The sequence below is a fragment of the Pseudophryne corroboree genome, chromosome 11 (assembly GCF_028390025.1).
Source record: "Pseudophryne corroboree isolate aPseCor3 chromosome 11, aPseCor3.hap2, whole genome shotgun sequence".
Taxonomy (NCBI): domain Eukaryota; kingdom Metazoa; phylum Chordata; class Amphibia; order Anura; family Myobatrachidae; genus Pseudophryne; species Pseudophryne corroboree.
This window is the reverse complement of record NC_086454.1, coordinates 203,351,429-203,376,091: the sequence shown is the minus strand read 5'-3', so window position 1 is coordinate 203,376,091 and position 24,663 is coordinate 203,351,429. Positions and strand designations below refer to the sequence as shown.

Here is a 24,663-nt window from a genome sequence, read left to right as displayed (position 1 = left end):
GCGGAGCGCAACTATGCCATTGGCGACCAGGAGTTGCTAGCCATCAAGCTCGCTCTAGAGGAGTGGAGATATCTGTTGGAGGGAGCTTCTCATTCAATCACCATCCTTACAGACCACAAGAACCTTCTATATTTGAAAGGCGCACAATGTCTCAACCCTCGTCAGGCCAGATGGGCACTTTTCTTTTCCAGGTTCGATTTTAAACTCCAGTTCTGTCCGGGCTCTCAGAATCGCAAGGCCGATGCCCTTTCCCGCTCATGGGAGCAAGAAAATGAGTCAGAGTCTTCAGACAAGCATCCTATTATAAGTCCGTTGGCATTCTCCACGGTAGGGATGGACTCTACGCCCCCATCAGGGAAAAGTTTTGTGAAGCCGATGCTAAGGAAGAAGCTCATGCATTGGGCCCATGCTTCCCGTTTTTCCGGACATACAGGTATCCAAAAAACCCTGGAGTATATCTCTAGGTCCTATTGGTGGCCAACTCTGAAAAAGGACGTCTTGGAGTTTATTGCATCTTGCCCAAAGTGTGCCCAACATAAAGTATCCCGCCAGTCGCCTGCGGGGCAACTGGTTCCACTATCCGTTCCCCGTCGACCATGGACCCACTTGTCGATGGATTTCATTACAGACTTACCCATGTGCAACAAGTTCAATACCATCTGGGTGGTAGTTGACCGGTTCACCAAGATGGCACACTTCATTCCTCTCACCGGTCTTCCGTCAGCTTCCAAGTTGGCTCAAGTATTCATACAAGAGATCTTCCGACTCCACGGTCTTCCTGAAGAAATTATCTCAGATCGAGGAGTTCAATTCACAGCCAAATTCTGGCGAAGTTTATGTCAAGTCCTCCAAGTCAAGCTAAAGTTTTCCACGGCTTACCATCCTCAGACCAATGGTCAAACCGAGAGGGTGAATCAGGACTTGGAGGCCTTCCTCCGCATCTATGTGTCCTCCTCTCAAGATGACTGGGTTCAATTACTTCCCTGGGCCGAGTTCTGTCATAACAACCAGTATCATTCTTCATCTGCTTCAACATCATTCTTCACTAACTTTGGATTCCACCCTAAAGTCCCTGAGTTCCAACCGCTTCCAGCAACTTCTGTTCCCGCAGTGGATATCACCTTGCATCAGTTTGCCAATATCTGGAAGAGCGTACGATCAGCTCTGCTCAAGGCATCGTTCAGGTACAAGAAGTTTGCGGATAAGAAGCGTCGAGCAGTTCCTGCTCTCAAGGTGGGTGATCGGGTATGGTTATCCACGAAGAATTTGAGGTTAAGAGTTCCCAGTATGAAGTTTGCACCTCGCTATATCGGTCCTTTCAAGATTGAACAAGTCATCAATCCTGTTGCTTACAGACTCCAGTTGCCTCCCTTCTTAAAAATACCCAGGACATTCCATGTTTCCCTGTTGAAACCGCTGATCTTGAATCGGTTTCATTCCTCACTTCCTCCAACTCCGAAAGTCCAAACTCAACGAGGCGTTGAGTATGAAGTGGCCAAGATCCTGGACTCACGTCACCGTTACGGTCAACTACAATATCTTATTGACTGGAAGGGTTATGGTCCTGAGGAACGTTCATGGACCAATGCTTCTGATGTCCATGCTCCTGCCTTGGTCCGGAGATTCCATTCCAAGTTTCCTCAAAAGCCAAAGAAGTGTCCTGGGGCCACTCCTAAAGGGGGGGGTGCTGTCACGATCCGGGTATCTGGACGCCATTTCTTACCCATCAGATGCCTCCTAAGGCTGGCTCAGCGCTCCAGGACCGGATCCCATCTGTTATCCTGATGTGTACATTCCTGTATCCTCTCCTGTCACTCTGGGACGCTGTCACAGTAAACGCCATATTACACCTGGCATGGCGTCTCCCGCGGCCTCCGCCGCCGTCCCTGAACTTCTGCATGCAGAGTGTCTGAGTGGCGATTACGTCAGCCGCGGCCTCCGCTGTGTCCGCGTGGTTGGATGTGCATCTGTCAGCCTGGCGCCTCCTGTCTCCGGTGGCCGGCGCCGCCATTACTGTTTTCATTACCACATGGATTACAAACCAAACTTCCCTCCAAGTGTCTGCATGGGCGCAGCCATCTTGGATTCTGTCAGCTGATCATTTCCACCAATCTGTTCTCAGTATTGATAATCTGCATAATTGCCTAGCCAATCCCTTCCTTGCTGCAGGTATAAATACACTGTGCCTGAGCAAGGAAGGCGTCAGTGCTTTGGTTGTCAAACCTAGTTCCTGTTTGTCTCTCTCCTGTGATTGTCTTCCAGGTTCCAGCTCCTGTCTCAAGACTTCCACCATAGAGACCCGCACCAGCATTCCACCTGCGGTGTAGCCTGACTCTCCAATCCATTGTGGATTCATCTGTTTCCAGCTACTACATTACCTGCTTCCAGCTCAGCTTCCAGCAGAGTACAGCTTCCCTTAAAGGGCCGGTGTCCTTTCTACACTTTACCACTCTCCACCGGTATTATTATTTCATCGCTCCCAAGTTCATTTATTATTTAACTGGTTCCAGCCAGTATCCACTCCGTGCTAACAACAGTCTGGTTCCAGCCAGTATCCACAGCAGCTGTTTTATCTTCAGCAACCCAGCTTTTCCTGGAACACCAGCTGGCACAATCCTGGGTTATCTCCATTGCTACAGTCGGGCCTGGTAAGGACTTTCCATCTAGAAGATCATAAGAACTATCTCACACTACCAGTGCCCTGTGGCTCCAGCCATCCTGTAGTACCCAGGAACTGTATTTATTCTTTGCTGACTTTTACGTTTTCTTTTACTGCTGCTGTGTTGCGGAGTTGTCATAATAAACATCATTGACTTTTATCCAAGTTGTCGTGGTCACGCCTTCGGGCAGTTATTATTTATGTTACTTACATGTCCAGGGGTCTGATACAACCTCCCAGGTTCCGGTACATCTCAGCCCCTACAACTGAGGCTGCCTCCCGTCAGCTCAGGCCCTCAGTTGTGACATCGGACATGAAAGATTGACCCTTCTATTAAGAAGAGATCCTTCTTATTTAACAGATGAAAAGAATGGTACTATGCTAAATGCAGATCTCTGTAAGCTGATCAAGTAATATCTTCACATAAAATACATAAACCATACCTCCCAGTATTGGAGGCATCAGAAGTGGGACCCAGTGCACGCTAAAAAGGTGACAAAGCATCAATGAAATGGGTGGAGCCTGATGGCACCCACAGTTGCATCACTTTGGGGCATACTTACCTACTCTCCCGGAAGCTGCAGTGGCTGCATCATGGCTGCGCAACCCCACACAGGCTGAGCTGCTCTCCTGGAATGCACAGGCCTCTCCTGTAGCAAGTGTGATCACAGCTTTTAATAAATGCAAGCCAAGAACCCTAGTGATGCGAGCAGAATGGAGAGATAACCTCCCACGGGTCCGTCGGGTGGAGAAGGGGTTAAAATGACGCAAATTGAGTCATTTTAGCCCCGCCCCCTTCCCACGAATTGTGGAATTTCCCGATGCGGGGGCGGAGCTTAGTGATGTCACAGTCCAGTCCCGCCCCCCGAAGACACCTGCAGCGTCTCCTCTCCGGGCTTCTCCTGGAGTGGAGAAATACAATGTAGGTAAGTATGCTTTGGGGTCGTGCCCAGCACTCTCCGAGATGCTGGACAGCACCCATGATCTCGCTCCACTGTGAATTGATACCATCTATCATCCACTGCTAACCTGCTGCTCTGCTGTGCAGGGCCGATGCAACCTGCTCAGCAAAGGGATGCAAAGCAGGGAGTTGTCAGGCTGGAGAGGCACTCTCCCTGCTGATGTCCACAGTTGCTACCGGTTGCCACTGCATCTGTCACGCTGTATAACAGGTAGCAGCGCCGGCAGCTTGAATGTAGCATCCACCCCCCACCCCCCAAAGCATCAGTGATTAGGGCCTGAAAAAAGGCAATGTTTCATGGGAGGGAAGGGGCAGACCTACACGGGACTAGATCTGCTGTATATCAGAGGGATAGGATGACCTGCTACAGATCCAGCCAGTCAGTCATTTTTGTTATGTAAGTGGAGGGAAAGAGAGTGAGTGAGAGAGAAAGTGTTTGTGTGTTTGAATTATGCTAATACAGCACGCAGTGCAGTTTTCCAATGGAGGCAAACTGTGCATGCGCAGTGGCTGCATCATGGCTGCGCAACCCCACACATTGCTGTGTATCCCAAATGGATGTGACCACAATGTGATTGACATCGGCAGGTGTTCGCAGGGTGGCGACGTGGCGTTGGGGGGGGTGGCAAGGCCAAATGGACTGTTTTCGGGGTGGCTGCATGACATCACATGCAGCCGCTCAGATAAAAAAAATGGTGGCTGACCGCCTGACAGCACTGCCAGGCTGCATTGCTAGGGGTCAACCTTAGTTCTGATGTGTCCACAATCTAATTGCAGACGCATTTGTAGGTGGCCTCACACAAGCTGGTTGTCATGGACTGCTCCCAGCATGTGAGGAGATGTATGTCTGCGTATGCAGCGTTCTGTGTCCATCTCTAAATAAGGTCCTATGTGTATAAATGGCACTGCTACTGTGGGCATTATGTATAGGGGGTGCTATTACTGTGGGCATTATGGGGGTCATTCAGGTGTGGTTGTTTCTCCTTGTCCTGTTGCAATTATTTGTTGTATGCAATTGCGATTATATGCTAATAAGGGTAGCAGCTAACCTGTTTAAAAAGACGCCCACTGCGATAGCATCTTTTGCATACGGCGCTGCATGATAGCTGAAACATTGCTAACATTGTTGCACATCGAGTCACCTTGCAGAGCCTGAATGTCTCTGAAGACTCGCAGGCTGAGCTGCTCTCCTGGAATGCACAGGTCTCTCCTGTAGCAAGTGTGATCACAGCTTTTAATAAATGCAAGCCAAGAAAACTACGCAAGGTGGCCATGACCATTCCCCGTTACCACCCCGAAACGCTGTCCTCCAGCCACTCACTTTGCAACTAAAATCTTGCTGCAGCAGCACTTGTGAATCACAATGACCAATATGCATACAACTGCTGCTTTGTGTCCATACCTCTATAACTTCCTATGTGTATAAGTGGCACTACTACTGCAGGCATTATTTATAAGGAGCACTGCTACTGTCGCCATTATATGTGTACGCGGTGCTACTTTTGTGGGTATAATGCGTAAGTGGCGCTACTACTATGAGTATTATGTGTTTAAGTGTCACTACTACTGTGGGCATTATGTGTAAAAGTGGTGCTACAACCGTGGTCATTATGTGTATAGGCGGCGCAGAGGCGTCACTAGCGTTGGTGTCACCCCCCATGGACCTCCTCCCCTATCACACCACACAGAATTCTGGTGAAGGGGGGGGGGGGGGCGTGGTGATGGGGCATCGATGTTTTCGGACCTTTCCGTCATGCAGCCGCTGTGACCCAAAAGATGGCAGCCTGGCGACTGCCTTCACAGCTAGACTGCGGAGGCAGGGGGCTAACCTTAAAATTCGAGTGCATCTCTGTATAGCAATGCGCTTGCTTATCAGCGGGGGAGCGGACCTGGTATGTGGGGCGGCCTTGCCCTGTGCTGGGCGGCCCCCCCTCATGCTAGAGAAAGCAGTTGTAGTTTTGCTACTTTTAGCAAAACTACTACTGATGCTGAATTAGGCCCAAAATCCATAGTTATGCCAACAGTCATGGATGCTGCATACACACGCACCCGCTAGCGGCCTAAACATTATTGCAAAAACTACGGTGAGCGAGAGCACTGCTTCCCACTACCCCTGATTATTCCCCAATGCCGGCTCCCCCTTACTGCTCTGGGCAGTAGGAGAATCGCTCTCCAACTGCCTGTGTCAAGTGTCGTCTGTCTATGGGGGTAATTCCAAGTTGATCGCAGCAGGATTTTTGATAGCAATTGGGCAAAACCATGTGCACTGCAGGGGGGGGGGGGGGGGTCAGATATAACATTTGCAGGGAGAGTTAGATTTGGGTGGGTTATTTTATTTCTGTGCAGGGTAAATACTGGCTGCTATATTTTTACACTGCAAATTAGATTGCAGATTGAACACACCCCACCCAAATCTAACTCTCTCTGCACATGTTATATCTGCCTCCCCTGCAGTGCACATGGGCCCTCATTCCGAGTTGTTCGCTCGCAAGCTGCTTTTAGCAGCTTTGCACACGCTAAGCCGCCGCCTACTGGGAGTGAATCTTAGCTTATCAAAATTGCGAACGAAAGATTAGCAGAATTGCGAATAGACACTTCTTAGCAGTTTCTGAGTAGCTCCAGACTTACTCGGCATCTGCGATCAGTTCAGTCAGTTTCGTTCCTGGTTTGACGTCACAAACACATCCAGCGTTCGCCCAGACACTCCCCCGTTTCTTCAGCCACTCCCGCGTTTTCCCCAGAAACAGTAGCTTTTTTTCACACACTCCCATAAAACGGCCAGTTTCCGGCCAGAAACACCCACTTCCTGTCAATCACATTACGATCACCAGAACGAAGAAAAAAACCTCCTAATGCCCTGAGTAAAATACCTAACTGCATAGCAAATTTACTTGGCGCAGTCGCACTGCGGACATTGCGCATGCGCATTAGCGACTAATCGCTCCGTTGCGAAAAAAAATAACGAGCGATCAACTCGGAATGACCACCATGGTTTTGCCCAATTGCTAACAAAAATCCTGCTGCGATCATCTTGGAATTACCCCCTATAGCCAGAAGTGCTGCACTGTTTTGAATATGCTATGAATATATAGTTTGTGAGGGCACCAGACACAGTTTTTCTGTTTAATGGAGTGTTGAACCATATGCTACATATTATATATATATATATATATATATAAATGTGTGTGTGTGTATAATATACACCCAGAATCATAATATGTATACACCCAGTGCAATGTCACAGAGATCCTATTGCCTGCTTATCCCCCCTGCCCAAGTATTTCCTATCCCTACCCGCCTCCATTCCCCTAGTACTGCCCAAACTTCTATCTACCCTTACCCCCTTAAAACCCCCAGTACTGCCTGCCCTCACATCCCATAATATGTGATATGACACAAAAATAGTTGAGTAGGACCCCAATTTTTTAAAGTGAGGAGTCCCTGGGACCCACAATTTTTTTTGCTGTGCACGATCACTGCAACACCCATTAGCACATTGATCCACCCACCCTATCAGCTGACAAAACGTTCCCCTCACACAGCAGCACCCATACTTCGCTCACACAGCATCCACACTACGCTCACACAGCAGCACCCATACTACGTAACACAGCACCCATACTACACTCAAACTGCATCCATACTACACTCATACAGCACCACCCATACTTCGCTCAAACAGCATCCACACTACGCTCACACAACAGCACTCATACTACACTCACACAGCAGCACCCATACTTCGCTCAAACAGCATACACACTACGCTCACACAGCAGCACTCATACTACACTCACACAGCAACACCCATACTATGCTCACACAGCATCCACACTACGCTCACACAGCAGCACCCATACTACACTCAAACTGCACCCATACTACGCTCACACAGTAGCACCCATACTACGTCACACAGCACCCATACTACACTCACACAGCAGCACCCATACTACGCTCACACAGCAGCACCCATAATACGCTCACACACAGCACCCATACTACGCTCACACACAGCACCCATACTACGTCACACAGCAGCACCCATACTACGTCACACAGCACCCATACTACACTCAAACTGCACCCATACTACGCTCACACAGCACCCATACTATGTCACACAGCACCCATACTACACTCGAAATGCACCCATAGTATGCTCACACAGCACAAATTACCCCCCCCCCATCCCCCACAGCACTCAGTAATCCAACAATTTATACATTCCACATTCACCCCCATACAGACAAATACACACATCAGAAATCGATTCTGCTCATCATGGACATGGAGAGCCACTATAGAAGTTACCTGGCATCATGCAGCAACATCAGCAGCAACTACATGCTCGTATAGTTACAGTCTGGGGGCGGAGCTTGCGTGTGTCAGGCTCAGTCAGGACCCGGAATGAGGAGAGAGTGGACGCTGGAGGAGAGGGGAGGGGTGGCCAGTGCACTGCCTGCACGGGTCTGTGGCTGCTACCTGCTGATCTCACTGACAGATGAGAGTGTCGGGCCTTAGGAGCCGGGGCCTAGGAGGAGGGGGTGTGGACGCAGCTGTGCACCAGGCATTTTCATGTCAGGGGATGGGGGTGCATGTGAGTGTGCGGCTCGTTTTGGTGTCACCCTATTGAAGGGTAACACCCGGGTGCGGGCCGCACCCCCCGCACCCACCTCATGACGCCACTGAGGCGGCGGTACTACTGTGGGCATTATGTGCATAAATGGTGCTACTACTGTGGGCATAATGTGTATAAGCAGCACTACTACTGTGGGCATTATGTGTAGAAGTGGCACTACCTCTGTGGCCATAATGTATAACAGGCGTTATTACTGTGGGCATTAGGTTTATGAGCTCCACTACTACTGTGGGTATTATGTGTAAGCGTAATGCACACAGTAGCATAACGTGAATAAGGAGCACTACTGTGTTGTGTTATATGAATCGAGGGCACTACGTGTGGTGAATGTAAATAAGATTGTGGTAGTGTGTGGCGTAATTTGCAATGGGGGTACTTTGGTGTGGCCATGCCCTTTTTCTTTTGAGACCACACCCTCTTCTTCCGGCACACACTGTCCCTTTGTATAGTATGGGAGGGCGCAAATTTATTGTTTGCATGGAGTTAACAAACACAATAGCACCGGCCCTAGGTGGGTGTAGCCTGTGGATGGGACAGTGGGACAATCCCAGAAAAATAAGACTCTCCCACTGCCTGTGAGACAGTTGGAAGGTATGTATATATTTTTATTTTCAACAAATAATTATACATTTATTCATAAATACCTCTATTAGACAAATGTAAAGTAGTATAAAAGTAAAATAGAGTAGAAAAGCATTTAAACCAGCTGTAAACTACATATAATGCACTCTCCCCCACCTTATCTGCTGCAAGGTAAAAGGAGTACAACCCCTTTAAATACTAGTTCCTCTTTAAATTATAAAATTGCATGTTAATTTATGAGTATGCTTACAGTATTTAAGTAATTTTCTGCTATGGTGATTCATTTTTATATCTATGTTGTTTCTAGGCTACCCTCACGGTCGACCAGAGTGTAAATGGAATAATCAAGGTGATGGACAATCTCTCTCAGAAACATAATGGGATTGTTTTGGATTGGGAGGGAAATGTTGTCCCTTGGTAAAATAAATAAGCAGAGTTGCGGATGCATTCTAATGCCATTTAAGTTCCATTTATTTTTTGTGTGGAATGTAATTTCTTTTATCTGAATTAAAGGTATCTTTATGTAATATAATCTGAGAAGTCTTTATTTAAAATGTTTTTAGGAAAAAAGGTAATTCTGTACCTTGACTTCACTATTATGTAATATGTCAGGTGTATGCTATAGAAATGTCTTAATCTAGTACACACTCACTATCACTATCCTATATATCCTATATTTCAACCACAATGGTTAGATGTAATGTACAGATTTGTTCTCCAATTATATTAAATAATTCTGAAAAAGTGTATGCGTTAGTTCTAAAATTCTAATATAAACTAAACTTCTTAAGTGGCCAAATGTAGACAGGAGTATCAGTATTTGAGGAAATCCCTGGTCTGTACAAAATGTCTGCCATTCTACTGGAGGATGCAGCAAAGACTGGGGGGGTCTATTTACTAATGTCCCGATTTTGTCTGAGTTTCTTTTCTTTTTTTTCAAAAGTGTCAACACAGGAATTTACACAAACACAAATCTCGGCAGTGTTGGGGCTATTCATAATGGTTTTCACTTCAGAGGGCAGAAATACGAATGAATAGACCATCGGTCAAACGCGGCTGTTTGTTCATTCGTATTTTGGTGTTTGTCAGTGAATGCTCAATTGCGGTCGTATTTTTTTGCAAATCGTAAAAAAAAGCAGCAAAAAAATAGACCTGCTTTTTCCTGGCGTGTTTGGATAGTCATGCACGGATCAGTGAGATCCGTGCATGCTTATCTGTGGGAAAGGGTCTGTTTTCCTTAAAAAGTTATTAAAAAAATTGCGTGGGGTCCCCCCTTCTAATCATAACCAGCCGCCCATGGTTGTAAAAATACAGGGGTAAAATTGCGTAGGGTCCCCCATATTTATACAACCAGCACCGGGATCTGCGTCCGGTCCTGGTTCTCTACCACAAAAAACAATATTCTTTTTTTTTTTACACAAAGGCTATCAGCCTCCCATTCAACGCCCACGGATGGGGGGACAGCTTCCGGCTTCATCCCTGGCCCTTGGGTGGCTGGAGGGGGAGGGGGACGCCTTAATTTAAGGGGTCCCCACTCCTCCAGGGAACCCCGGCCAGGGGTGACTAGTTGGGAGGGTAATGCCACGGCCGCAGGGACCTATATAAAAGTGTCCCCTGGCTGTTGCATTACCTCTCTGGCTAGTGGAGCCCGGTGCTGGTTTAAAAAATACGGGGGACCCCTACATCTTTTGTCCCCTGTATTTTTTGAACCAGGACCGGACGCAGAGCCCGGTGCTGGTTGTATAAATATGGGGGGACCCTACGCATTTTTCCCCCTGTATTTTTACAACCAGGGCCGGCTCAAAGAGCCCGAGGCTGGTTATACATAGGAGGGGGGATGCCACGCAATTTTTTATTTTTATTTTTAACTACAGTATTTAAACACTTCTCATAATGTGCACAATGAAGCCCTGCATGGATCTCACTGATCCGGACGGACTTCATTGTGTTATGTCTGGCAGTGTTTTACTAATCACTCCTGTAAAACACTGCCCGACAATACGAATCACATCGATAAACTCGGCAGCTTAGTAAATTACCGTAGATGGATTCAAAAAAGTTGCAGTAAAATAGTCCGATAAAATTTGAGATCAAACTCCCTACAAATCGGCACAAACACGAATATTAGAAAATAAATCCCAGGGTTTCTGGAGAAGAGAAGTTAAGGAACAGGTTAGTGCTATAGCCCCATCATGATGTGGCTGTGCTCCCAAGCTACAATGTTTGAAGATATTTAATTTCCTGCATTTGATTCTTTACTCACATTATCAGGGCCATAACTAGGGTGGTACGGACAATGCGGTTGCACTGAGTGTGAAACACGCCAATATGCTCACTGTAGTCACCACAATCCCTATTTCTGTGTGCCCGCTGAGATGCATGTTACGCTAGTGGTGCACCCAGCTCCGTTTTTCTGTGAGAAAACAGAGTGAAGATTAGAGATGAGCGGGTTCGGTTCCTCGGGATCCGAACCCCCCCGAACTTCACCCATTTTACACGGTTCCGAGGCAGCCTCGGATCTTCCCGTCTTGCTCGGTTAACACGAGCGCACCCGAACGTCATCATCCCGCTGTCGGATTCTCGCAAGATTTGTATTGCATATAAAGAGCCGCACGTCGCCCCCATTTTCAGTCGTGCATTGGAGATGATAGCGAGAGGACGTGGCTGCGTTTCTGTGTTCAGTGTGCTGCAAATATCTGTGCTCAGTGTGCTGCAAATATCTATGTTCTCTGCCTGAAAACGCTCCATATCTGTGCAGCATTGTAGTATATAGTAGTAGGACAGTGCAGAATTTTGCTGACCATCAGTATATATATATAGCAGTATGGTACAGTAGTCCATTGCTCTACCTCTGTGTCGTCAAGTATACTATCCATCCATACCTGTGGTGCATTGTAGTTGTGCGCAGTATATAGTAGGAGGACAGTGCAGAATTTTGCTGACCACCAGTATATATATAGCAGTACGGTACAGTAGTCCATTGCTCTACCTCTGTGTCATCAAGTATATTATCCATCCATATCTGTGCTGCATTGTAATATATAGTAGGAGGACAGTGCAGAATTTTGCTGACCACCAGTATATATATAGCAGTATGGTACAGTAGTCCATTGCTCTACCTCTGTGTCGTCAAGTATACTATCCATCCATACCTGTGCTGCATTGTAGTTGTGCGCAGTATATAGTAGGAGGACAGTGCAGAATTTTGCTGACCACCAGTATATATATAGCAGTACGGTACAGTAGTTCATTGCTCTACCTCTGTGTCGTCAAGTATACTATCCATCCATACCTGTGCTGCATTGTAGTTGTGCGCAGTATATAGTAGGAGGACAGTGCAGAATTTTGCTGACCACCAGTATATATATAGCAGTACGGTACAGTAGGCCATTGCTATTGATATATTATATTGCTGGCATATAATTCCACACATTAAAAAATGGAGAACAAAAATGTGGAGGGTAAAATAGGGAAAGATCAAGATCCACTTCTACCTCGTGCTGAAGCTGCTGCCACTAGTCATGGCCGAGACGATGAAATGCCATCAACGTCGTCTGCCAAGGCCGATGCCCAATGTCATAGTAGAGAGCATGTAAAATCCAAAAAACAAAAGTTCAGTAAAATGACCCAAAAATCAAAATTAAAAGCGTCTGATGAGAAGCGTAACCTTGCCAATATGCCATTTACGATACGGAGTGACAAGGAATGGCTGAGGCCCTGGCCTATGTTCATGGCCAGTGGTTCAGCTTCACATGAGGATGGAAGCACTCATCCTCTCGCTAGAAAAATGAAAAGACTTAAGCTGGCAAAAGCACAGCAAAGAACTGTGCATTCTTCTAAATCACAAATCCCCAAGGAGAGTCCAATTGTGTCGGTTGCGATGCCTGATCTTCCCAACACTGGACGGGAAGAGGTGGCACCTTCCACCATTTGCACGCCCCCTGCACGTGCTGGAAGGAGCACCCGCAGTCCAGTTCCTGGAAGTCAAATTGAAGATGTCACTGTTGAAGTACACCAGGATGAGGATATGGGTGTTGCTGGCACTCAGGAGGAAATTGACAAGGAGGATTCTGATGATGAGGTGGTTTGTTTAAGTCAGGCACCCGGGGAGACACCTGTTGTCCGTGGGACGAATATGGCCATTGACATTCCTGGTCAAATAAAAAATAAAAAATCACCTCTTCGGTGTGGAATTATTTTAACAGAAATGCGGACAACAGGTGTCAAGCCGTGTGTTGCCTTTGTCAAGCTGTAATAAGTAGGGGTAAGGACGTTAACCACCTAGGAACATCCTCCCTTATACGTCACCTGGAGCGCATTCATCAGAAGTCATTGACAAGTTCAAAAACTTTGGGTGACAGCGGAAGCAGTCCACTGACCACTAAATCCCTTCCTCTTGTAACCAAGCTTCTGCAAACCACACCACCAACTCCCTCAGTGTCAATTTCCTCCTTAAACAGGAAAGCCAATAGTCCTGCAGGCCATGTCACTGGCAAGTCTGACGAGTCCTCTCCTGACTGGGATTCCTCCGATGCATCCTTGAGTGCAACGCCTACTGCTGCTGGCGCTGCTATTGTTGCTGCTGGGAGTCGATCGTCATCCCAGAGGGGAAGTCGGAAGACCACTTGTACTACTTCCAGTAAGCAATTGACTGTCCAACAGTCCTTTGCGAGGAAGATGAAATATCACAGCAGTCATCCTGCTGCAAAGCGGATAACTCAGGCCTTGGCAGCTGTGTTGGTGTTAAACGTGTGTCCGGTATCCACCGTTAATTCACAGGGAATTAGACAATTGATTGAAGTACTGTGTCCCCGGTACCAAATACCATCTAGGTTCCATTTCTCTAGGCCGGCGATACTGAGAATGTACACAGACCTCAGAAAAAGAGTCACCAGTGTCCTAAAATATGCAGTTGTACCCAATGTCCACTTAACCACGGACATGTGGACAAGTGGAGCAGGGCAGACTCAGGACTATATGACTGTGACAGCCCACTGGGTAGATGTATTGCCTCCCACAGCAAGAACAGCAGCGGCGGCACCAGTAGCAGCATCTCGCAAACGCCAACTCGTTCCTAGGCAGGCTACGCTTTGTATCACCGCTTTCCATAAGAGGCACACAGCTGACAACCTCTTACGGAAACTGAGGAACATCATCGCAGAATGGATTACCTCAATTGGACTCTCCTGGGGATTTGCAACATCGGACAACGCCACCAATATTGTGCGTGCATTACATGTGGGCAAATTCCAGCACGTCTCATGTTTTGCACATACATTGAATTTGGTGGTGCAGAATTTTTTAAAAACGACAGGGGCGTGCAAGAGATGCTGTCGGAGGCCCGAAGAATTGCGGGCCACTTTCGGCATTCAGCCACCGTGTGCCGAAGACTGGTGCACCAGCAAACACTCCTGAACCTGCCCCGCCATCATCTGAAGCAAGAGGTGGTAACGAGGTGGAATTCATCCCTCTATATGCTTCAGAGGATGGATGAGCAGCAAAAGGCCATTAAAGCCTATACATCTGCCTAGGATATAGGCAAAGGAGGGGGAATGCACCTGACTCAAGCGCAGTGGACAATGATTTCAACGTTGTGCAAGGTTCTGCAACCCTTTGAACTTGCCGCACGTGAAGTCAGTTCAGACACTGCCAGCCTGAGTTAGGACATTCCCCTCATCAGGCTTTTGCAGAAGAAGCTGGAGAGATTGAAGGAGGAGCAAAAACAGAGCGATTCCGCTAGGCATGTGGGAATTCGCTTAACCAGGATTCAAGGGTGGTCAATCTGTTGAAATCAGAGCACTACATTTTGGCCACCGTGCTCGATCCTAGGTTTAAAGCCTACGTTGTATCTCTCTTTCTGGCAGACACAAGTGTGCAGAGGTGCAAAGACCTGCTGGTGAGACACTTGTCAAGTCAAGCGGAACGTGACCCGTCAACAGCTCCTCCTTCACATTCTCCCGCAACTGGGGCTGCGAGGAAAAGGCTAAGAATTCCGAGTCCACCTGCTGGCGGTGATACAGGGCAGTCTGGAGCAAGTGCTGACATCTGGTCCGGACTGAAGGACCTGCCAACGATTACTGACATGTCGCCTACTGTCACTGCAAATGATTCTGTCACCATTGAAAGAATGGTGGAGGATTATATGAGTGACCGCATCCAAGTAGGCACGTCAGACAGTCCGTACGTATACTGGCAGGAAAAAGAGGCAATTTGGAGGCCCTTACACAAATTGGCTTTATTTTACCTAAGTTGCCCTCCCTCCAGTGTGTACTCTGAAAGTGTGTTTAGTGCAGCCGCTCACCTTGTCAGCAATTTACTTCAAGAAAATGTGGAGAAGATGATGTTCATCAAAATGAATTATAATCAATTCCTCCGTGGAGACATTCACCAGCAATTGCCTCCAGAAAGTACACAGGGACCTGAGATGGTGGATTCCAGTGGGGACGAATTAATAATCTGTGAGGAGGGGGATGTACACAGTGAAAGGGGTGCGCAATCGGACGATGAGGAGGAGGTGGACATCTTGCCTCTGTAGAGGCAGTTTGTGCAAGGAGAGATTGATTGCTTCTTTTTTGGTGGGGGACCAAACCAACCAGTCATTTCAGTCACAGTCGTGTGGCAGACTTTGTCGCTGAAATGATGGGTTTGTTAAAGTGTTCATGTCCTGTTTATACAACATAAGGGTGGGTGGGAAGGCCCAAGGACAATTCCATCTTGCACCTCTTTTTTTAAATTTATCTCTGCATCATGTGATGTTTGGGGCTAATTTTTTTAAGTGCCATCCTGTCTGACACTGCAGTGCCACTCCTAGATGGGCCAGGTGTTTGTGCCGGCCACTTGGGTCACTTAGCTTAGTCATACAGCAACCTTGGTGCAAATTTTAGGACTAAAAATAATATTGTGAGGTGTGAGGTGTTCAGAGTAGACTAGGAAAGGAGTGTAAATTATGGTTATTGAGGTTAATAATACTATGGGATCAAAATGACCCCCAAATTCTATGATTTAAGCTGTTTTATAAAAAAAACACCCGAATCCAAAACACACCCGAATCCGACTAAAAATTTTCAGGGAGGTTTTGCCAAAACGTGTCCGAATCCAAAACACGGTTGCGGAACCGAATCCAAAACCAAAACACAAAACCTGAAAAATTTCTGATGCACATCACTAGAAGATGCAGATGCACTAGTGGAGAAGTTCTCTGTCATCCCAACAGTCCATTCCTGGATGAGGTCGTTGAGGGAAGATAACACCCCCCTTCCCCCCAATCTCTGTCTTTCAGCCATGTCTGGAACTTAAACGTGGTGAGTGAAAATGCTTAAGAATGGAGGGAGGGAGGACAGGTCTATAGTGCTATATGTGCTGTTTGGGGAGAATGTGTGCTATATGTGCAGTGTGGGTGGAATGTGTAAGGGATATTACTACTGTGTGGGCGCAATGTGTAAGGGACACTACTACTGAGTAGGCATAATGTTTAATGGGCACTACTAATGTGTGGGCATAATGTATAAGGGGCCCTACTACTAAGTAATGTGTAAGTAGCACTACCAGTGGCGGCTGCTGCCCATGGGCTGCAGTGCAGACCACACATTGCATAGGGGGTCCAATAAACACATATAGACATATATGTAATGTTGTATGTAATATATGTGCTGGCTGCCTTACCAGGGGTAAGCAGCACTGCTGTGTTTCACTGAGCTGCCACTGCATGGAACATAGCATGCAGCCTGTCTATCCTCTATAATCCCACTCCAGACTCCTATTTAACTAGCCAATGGTAGTCTGGGGACGGGCTTATAAAGACAAACTGAGTGCTGTGTTCCATGCATCAGTGGATCAGTGATACACAATGGCACTGCTGATCCTCAGGGTAAAGCAGCCAGCACATATTTTACATACAACGTGTGTCGGACTGGATCATGAAGGACCCACTAGAGTAATGTAGTGGTAAGGGCCCTTGTTTATGGGTGTGGTCAGTCTCCAAAGGGAAAGTTGCCAGCTGCCACAGAAGCTTGGCTAACCATTAGAGCAGGAGTGGCCAACCAGTCAGAGGCAAAGAGCCAGAAAAGATCCGTAATAAAGGGCAAAAGCCACTATCATGCGTGCGCCCAAAAATTGGGGCGTGGCCTAATTTTCACAAAGCCACACCCCATTTTTGTGCGCGCACCTTTCGGTATGACATTTGTAGGAGTATGACCTTGTGTCATAACCCCGTTTTTAGTCAAGTTGTACAGTGCCACATACATATAATGCCCCAGTACAGTGCCACATACATATAAAAATGCCAATAAATGGGTGCCTCCACAGTGCCAGATACATATACCCCCCTCCACAGTGCCAGATACACATATGTCCACACATTGCCAGATAAAACTATGCCCCCAGTGCCAGATACACTTGCCCCCAGTGCCAGCTATGCCCCCAGTGCCAGATACACATGTCCCCACAGTGCCAGCTATGCTCCCAGTGCCAGATACACATGCCCCCACAGTGCCAGATATGCCCCCAGTACCAGATACACATGTCCCCACAGTGCCAGCTATGCCCCCAGTGCCAGATACACATGCCCCCACAGTGCCAGATATGCCTCCAGTGCAGATACACATCTCCACAGTGCCAGCTATGCATGTCCTTACAGTGCCAGCTATGCCCCCAGTGCCAGATACACATGTCCACACAGTGACAGCTATGCACCCAGTGCCAGATACACATGTCCTAACAGTGCCAGATATGCCCCCAGTGCCAGGAATGCCCCCCCAGTGCCAGATACACATGTCCTTTCAGTGCCAGATATGCCCCCAGTGCAGATACACATGCCACTACAGTGCCAGCTATGCCCCCAGTGCCAGATACACATGTCCCCACAGTGCCAGCTATGCCCCCAGTGCCAGATACACATGTCCCCACAGTGCCAGCTATGCCCTCAGTGCCAGATACACATGCCCCCACAGTGCCAGATATGCCTCCAGTGCAGATACATGTCTCCACAGTGCCAGCTATGCATGTCCTTACAGTGCCAGCTATGCCCCCAGTGCCAGAAACACATGTCCACACAGTGACACCTATGCACCCAGTGCCAGATACACATGTCTTAACAGTGCCAGATATGCCCCAGTGCCAGGAATGCCCCCAGTGCCAGATACACATGTCCTTACAGTGTCAGATATGCCCCCAGTGCAGATACACATGCCCCCACAGTGCCAGATATGCCCCCAGTGCAGATACACATGTCCTTACTAGAGATGAGCGGTTTTGGTTCGTCGAGATCCAAAGCCCCCCAAACTTCACGTGTTTTTCACTAGTCCGAGGCAGCCTCGGATCTTCCCGCCTTGCTCGGTTTACTCGAACGAGGTCGAACGTCATCATCCCGCTGTCGGATTCTCGCGAGATTCGTATTCCATATAAAGAGCCGCGCGTCGCCACCATTATCACTCGTGCATTGGAGATTGAGCGAAGAGGACGTGGCTACGTTCTCTGCCTGAAAAGCTCAATATCTGTGCTCAGTGTGCTGCAAATGTATGTGCTCAGTGTGCTGCATTGTGGTGACAACCAGTATATTATAGTAGTACAGTACAGTAGGCCATTGCTGTATCTTGCAGCTCCGTGTCAGACTCCGTTCTAGACAGTATCCTGATCAGTGCTCAATATCTGCTGCATTGTTGTGTGACCAGTATATACTATATAGTAGTACAGTGCAGCATTTTGGTGACCACCAGTATATATAGTAGTACAGTACAGTAGGCCATTGCTGTATCTTGCAGCTCCGTGTCACTTCAAGTATCCATATCTGTGTTGCATTGTTGTGAGCAGTATATAGTAGTATAGTGCAGCATTTTGGTGTCCACCAGTATATATAGTAGTACAGTACAGTAGGCCATTGCTGTATCTGGCAGCTCTGTGTCACTTCAAGTATCCATACCTGTGCTGCATTGTTGTGAGCAGTATATAGTAGTACAGTGCAGCATTTTGGTGACCACCAGTATATATAGTAGTACAGTAGAGTAGGCCATTGCTGTATCTAGCAGCTCTGTGTCACTTCAAGTATCCATATCTGTGCTGCATTGTTGTGAGCAGTATATAGTAGTACAGTGCAGCATTTTGGTAACCACCAATGTATATAGTAGTACAGTACAGTAGGCCATTGCTGTAACTTGCAGCTATGTGTCACTTCTAGTATCCATATCTGTGCTGCATAGTTGAGAGTAGTATATAGTAGTACAGTGCAGCATTTTGGTGACCACCAGTATATATAGTAGTACAGTACAGTAGGCCGTTGTTTTATCTTGCAGCTCCGTGTCACTTCAAGTACCCATATCTGTGCTGCATTGTTGTGAGCAGTATATAGTAGTACATTGCAGCATTTTGGTGACCACCAGTATATATAGTAGTACAGTACAGTAGGCCATTGCTGTGTCTTGCAGCTCTGTGTCACTTCAAGTATCCATATCTGTGCTGCATTGTTGTGAGCAGTATATAGTAGTACAGTGCAGCATTTTGGTGACCACCAGTATATATAGTAGTACAGGACAGTAGGCTATTACTGTATCTTGCACCTCTGTGTCACTTCAAGTATCCATATCTGTGCTGCATTGTTGTGAGCAGTATATAGTAGTACAGTGCAGCATTTTGGTGACCACCAGTATACATAGTAGTACAGTAAAGTAGGCCATTGCTGTATCTTGCAGCTCCATGTCACTTCAAGTATCCATATCTGTGCTGCATTGTTGTGAGCAGTATATAGTAGTACAGTGCAGCATTTTGGTGACCACCAGTATATATAGTAGTACAGTAGGCCATTGCTGTATCTTGCAGCTCAGTGTCACTTCAAGTATCCATATGTGCTGCATTGTTGTGAGCAGTATATAGTAGTACAGTGCAGCATTTTGGTGACCACCAGTATATATAGTAGTACAGTACAGTAGGCCATTGCTGTATCTTGCAGCTCCATTTCACTTCAAGTATCCATATCTGTGCTGCATTGTTGTGAGCAGTATATAGCAGCACAATGCAGCATTTTGGTGACCACCAGTATATATAGTAGTACAGAAGGCCATTGCTGTATCTTGCAGCTCGGTGTCACTTCAAGTATCCATATGTGCTGCATTGTTGTGAGCAGTATATAGTAGTACAGTGCAGCATTTTGGTGACCACCAGTATATATATTAGTACAGTAAAGTAGGCCATTGCTGTATCTTGCAGCTCCGTGTCACTTCAAGTATCCATATCTGTGCTGCATTGTTGTGAGCAATATATAGTAGTACAGTGCAGCATTTTGGTGACAACCAGTATATAGCAGTACAGTACAGTAGGCCATTGCTGTATCTTGCAGCTCCGTGTCACTTTGTTAGGTTCCTGGTGCTCAGAACAGGGGAGATGTTGCATACTGAGTCCTGAGCACCAGAACGTGACGCTGAGACAAGGTGTGGTGTGGAAATGGAACGGGAATAGCCCCTGGCACCCTACCTCCGTTGCTCTACCCGTGTTGTCAATTCACGCCTGCATGACTATGAATTCTTGGGCCCATTGCAGCCGTGTTTGAAGGGCGGATTAGGTCTGCCCAACTCCGATGCCCCCGCAGGTCTTAAAGGGAGACAAAGCGTGAACTGAGACAGGGTAGTAACAAGGGGACCTCTGACTGAAACAACCAAAGCCAGGGGCTACTGACTAGCCTAAAACTAAATGTATGTGCGGCTTGCCGCCAAAGGAAAAGAACAACAAAGGAAATGCTGTCCACACGCCGACACAATACTTTTGTGTACCGGCGGTGACAGCATAAGCAGAACCCTCTGCAAAACACCAGTGACTGATATAACCAAGAAATACAGCGGCCTAGGCCGACGGACGCGGCAAAGCCGCTACTCACGGAACCGGTACAAATACTGTCAAACGGACAGGAACCCCCAATGCTGCCAACACAGACTCTCAGAACTGGAGGACAGGCAGAATCCCAAACGACAGACCAGTGGACACCAAGAAGCCAGAAAATCGACCAGGCACAGGCAAAGCCACAAGACTTCTGGACAGGAACGCTTCACGGCAGGACACGGGATAAGACATTGGAATCGACACTCAGGAAGCAGCTAGACAGACACTGCTAGACAGGAGCTCAGGAACTGGCAGGAACAAGCTCAGAACACAAGCACTCTGGAAGACTGGAAACCTAGAAATATCACCAGCGTCTGTGAATTGCACTCAGCCAGCATATAACAGAGAGGCCTGATTAATGGCGTGCAGCTGTCCTGTTGCATGACTCCAAACTGACAAGATGCAATTAGCAGACAGGTGAGGCCAACCACATGGAAACAGGCTGCAATTGCACAGACTCACCACTGACAGCAAACAATAATCTTCTAAACCAGAGCAATGGGAAATCCTGGCCTGCAAGAGAACAATAAACATAAAATAGGAATGAACCACTACCTGTGGTTCATAACAGTATCCTCTCCTTAAGGGTGAGCTCCGAACACCCCATGACACCCACGGGGAACATAAAAAGAAGTATAACATAAAATACATAACCAAAATGCAAAACAAGAATGAGCCACAGCCGTGGCTCATAACACACTTCAAGTATCCATATCTGTGCTGCATTGTTGTTAGTAGTATATAGTAGTACAGTGCAGAATTTTGGTGACCACCAGTATATATAGTTATACAGTACAGTAGGCCATTGTTGTATTTTGCAGCTCCGTGTCACTTCAAGTGCCCATATCTGTCCTGCATTGTTGTGAGCAGTATATAGTAGTACAGTGCAGCATTTTGGTGACCACCAGTATATATAGTAGTACAGTACAGTAGGCCATTGCTGTATCTTGCAGCTCTGTGTCACTTCAAGTATCCATATCTGTGCTGCATTGTTGTGAGCAGTATATAGTAGTACAGTGCAGCATTTTAGTTACCACCAGTATATATAGTAGTACGGTACAGTAGGCCATTGCTGTATCTTGCAGCTCCGTGTCACTTCAAGTATCCATATCTGTGCTGCATTGTTGTGAGCAGTATATAGTAGTACAGTGCAGTGTTTTGGTGACCACCAGTATATATAGTAGTACAGTACAGTAGGCCATTGCTGTATCTTGCAGCTCTGTGTCACTTCAAGTATCCATATCTGTGCTGCATTGTTGTAAGTAGTATATAGTAGTACAGTGCAGCATTTTGGTGACCATCAGTATATATATTAGTGCACTACAGTAGGCCATTTCTGTAACTTGCAGCTCTGTGTCACTTCAAGTATCCATATATGTGCTGAATTGTTGTGATTAGTATATAGTAGTACAGTGCAGCATTTTGGTGACCACCAGTATATATAGTAGTACAGTACAGTATGCCATTGTTGTATCTTGCAGCTCCGTGTCACTTCAAGTACCCATATCTGTGCTGCATTGTTGTGAGCAGTATATAGTAGTACAGTGCAGCATTTTGGAGACCACCAGTATACATATTAGTACAGTACAGTAGGCCATTGCTGTATCTTGCAGCTCCATGTCACTTCAAGTATCCATATCTGTGCTGCATTGTTGTGAGCAGAATATAGTAGTACAGTGCAGCATTTTGGTGACCACCAGTATATATAGTAGCACAGTACAGTAGGCCATTGTTGTATATTGCAGCTCTGTGTCACTTCAAGTATCCATATCTGTGCTGCATTGTTGTGAGCAGTATATAGTAGTTCAGTGCAGCATTTTGGTGACCACCAGTATATGTAGTAGTACAGTAAAGTAGGCCATTGCTGTATCTTGCAGCGCCGTGTCACTTCAAGTATCCGTATCTGTGCTGCATTGTTGTGAGCAGTATATAGTAGTACAGTGCCGCATTTTGGTGACCACCAGTATATATAGTAGTACAGTACAGTAGGCCATTGCTGTATCTTGCAGCTCTGTGTCACTTCAAGTATCCATATCTGTGCTGCATTGTTGTGAGTAGTATATAGTAGTACAGTGCAGCATTTTGGTGACCACCAATATATATATTAGTACACTACAGTAGGCCATTTCTGTAACTTGCAGCTCTGTGTCACTTCAAGTATCCATATATGTGCTGAATTGTTGTGATTAGTATATAGTAGTACAGTGCAGCATTTTGGTGACCACCAGTATATATTGTAGTACATTACAGTAGGCCATTGTTGTATCTTGCAGCTCCGTGTCACTTCAAGTACCCATATCTGTGCTGCATTGTTGTGAGCAGTATATAGTAGTATAGTGCAGCATTTTGGAGACCACCAGTATATATAGTAGTACAGTACAGTAGGCCATTGCTGTATCTTGCAGCTCTGTGTCACTTCAAGTATCCATATCTGTGCTGCATTGTTGTGAGCAGTATATAGTAGTACAGTGCAGCATTTTGGTGACTACCAGTATATATAGTAGTACAGTACAGTAGGCCATTGCTGTATCTTGCAGCTCTGTGTCACTTCAAGTATCCATATCTGTGCTGCATTGTTGTGAGCAGTATATAGTAGTACAGTGCAGCATTTTGGTGACTACCAGTATATGTAGTAGTACAGTAAAGTAGGCCATAGCTGTATCTTGCAGCGCCGTGTCACTTCAAGTATCCGTATCTGTGCTACATTGTTGTGAGCAGTATATAGTAGTACAGTGCAGCATTTTGGTGACCACCAGTATATATAGTAGTACAGTAGGCCATTGCTGTATCTTGCAGCTCCGTGTCACTTCAAGTATCCATATCTGTGCTGCATTGTTGTGAGCAGTATATTGTAGTACAGTGCAGCATTTTGGTGACCACCAGTATAAATAGTAGCACAGTACAGTTGGCCATTGCTGTATCTTGCAGCTCCATGTCACTTCAAGTATCCATATCTGTGCTGCATTGTTGTGAGCAGTATATAGTTGTACAGTGCAGCATTTTGGTGACCACCAGTATATATAGTATTACAGTACAGTAGGCCATTGCTGTATCTTGCAGCTCTGTGTCTCCAGACTCTGAAATTGAAGTACCACCGGTAAGGGAGGTAGAACAGAGGGTCCCTATGAAGAAAGCACAATCTAGGAATGTAAAGAATAGATCCATTGGTTTTGATAGAAACCCAAAAGGAGACAACTATCGTAACTATAACCATAGATTAGAAAACCTCCCCACATGGAGGAAAAATAATCATACAGGTTATCAACCTAAACGTGAGACAGCTCCCTATCCTCCAAGGGAGAATTACACCATGAGGTCCTATGGAGATCAATGGAGGAACTATGAATCCCGAGGGGGGAGAAATAATGAACAAAATGAGAGAAGGAATTATCAGTATTATCCTAGACACAATGTGACCAACACTACAAATAGATCATTCGAGATAAAAACCTCCAATAGATATATACCATTAAGAAATAGAGAGGAGGAGAATTCCACTTCTTTTTTAGAATTTGGCCCAAGGACCCCATTGAGAAGGAGGTAGGAAACAGTGATATGGCCGCGATTACCAATCTGAAAAAACACACAAAAATAAAAAGAGGTACAAGGGCAGGCAAAAAGACTAAAACTAAAACATTTAAAAATAAAGTTAAAACTCCATCTGAAAATATCACAGGTAATAAGGATCCTAATCCAGCTCAAGAGCCAATTATTGAAGTATCCTCAGAGAGTAAGATTTTCAATTTGTCTGATAGATCCTTATCTATTCATGAGACTAAAGTGTTACAGAAAGGTCTCAACTTTGCCCCTTCTAGTAAACCTAATTCATTCAACATATTTCTAGATGTCCAAAAGTTCATTCGAAAGCTCACCATAAAACGTTTCTTTCAAAATAGGGAGACTGATAGTCCAGGAGTAGAGACTTCGGGGGAAGTGTCTCGCTTTAAAGCCCCATCT

At 46.4% G+C, this 24,663-nt stretch overlaps 1 protein-coding gene across 1 annotated transcript in view; it reads left to right on the top strand.

Moving 5' to 3' along the window:
• LOC134969332 (C-signal-like) overlaps positions 1-9,376 on the top strand; it is a 119,332-nt gene extending 109,956 nt beyond the window's left edge. Inside the window, exon 6 of the mRNA XM_063945238.1 lies at positions 9,152-9,376. Within this exon, the coding sequence (XP_063801308.1) occupies positions 9,152-9,265 (114 nt within the window). The 3' untranslated portion in view covers positions 9,266-9,376. The remainder of the gene's footprint in view (positions 1-9,151) is intronic.
• The last annotated feature ends 15,287 nt before the right edge of the window (positions 9,377-24,663 follow it).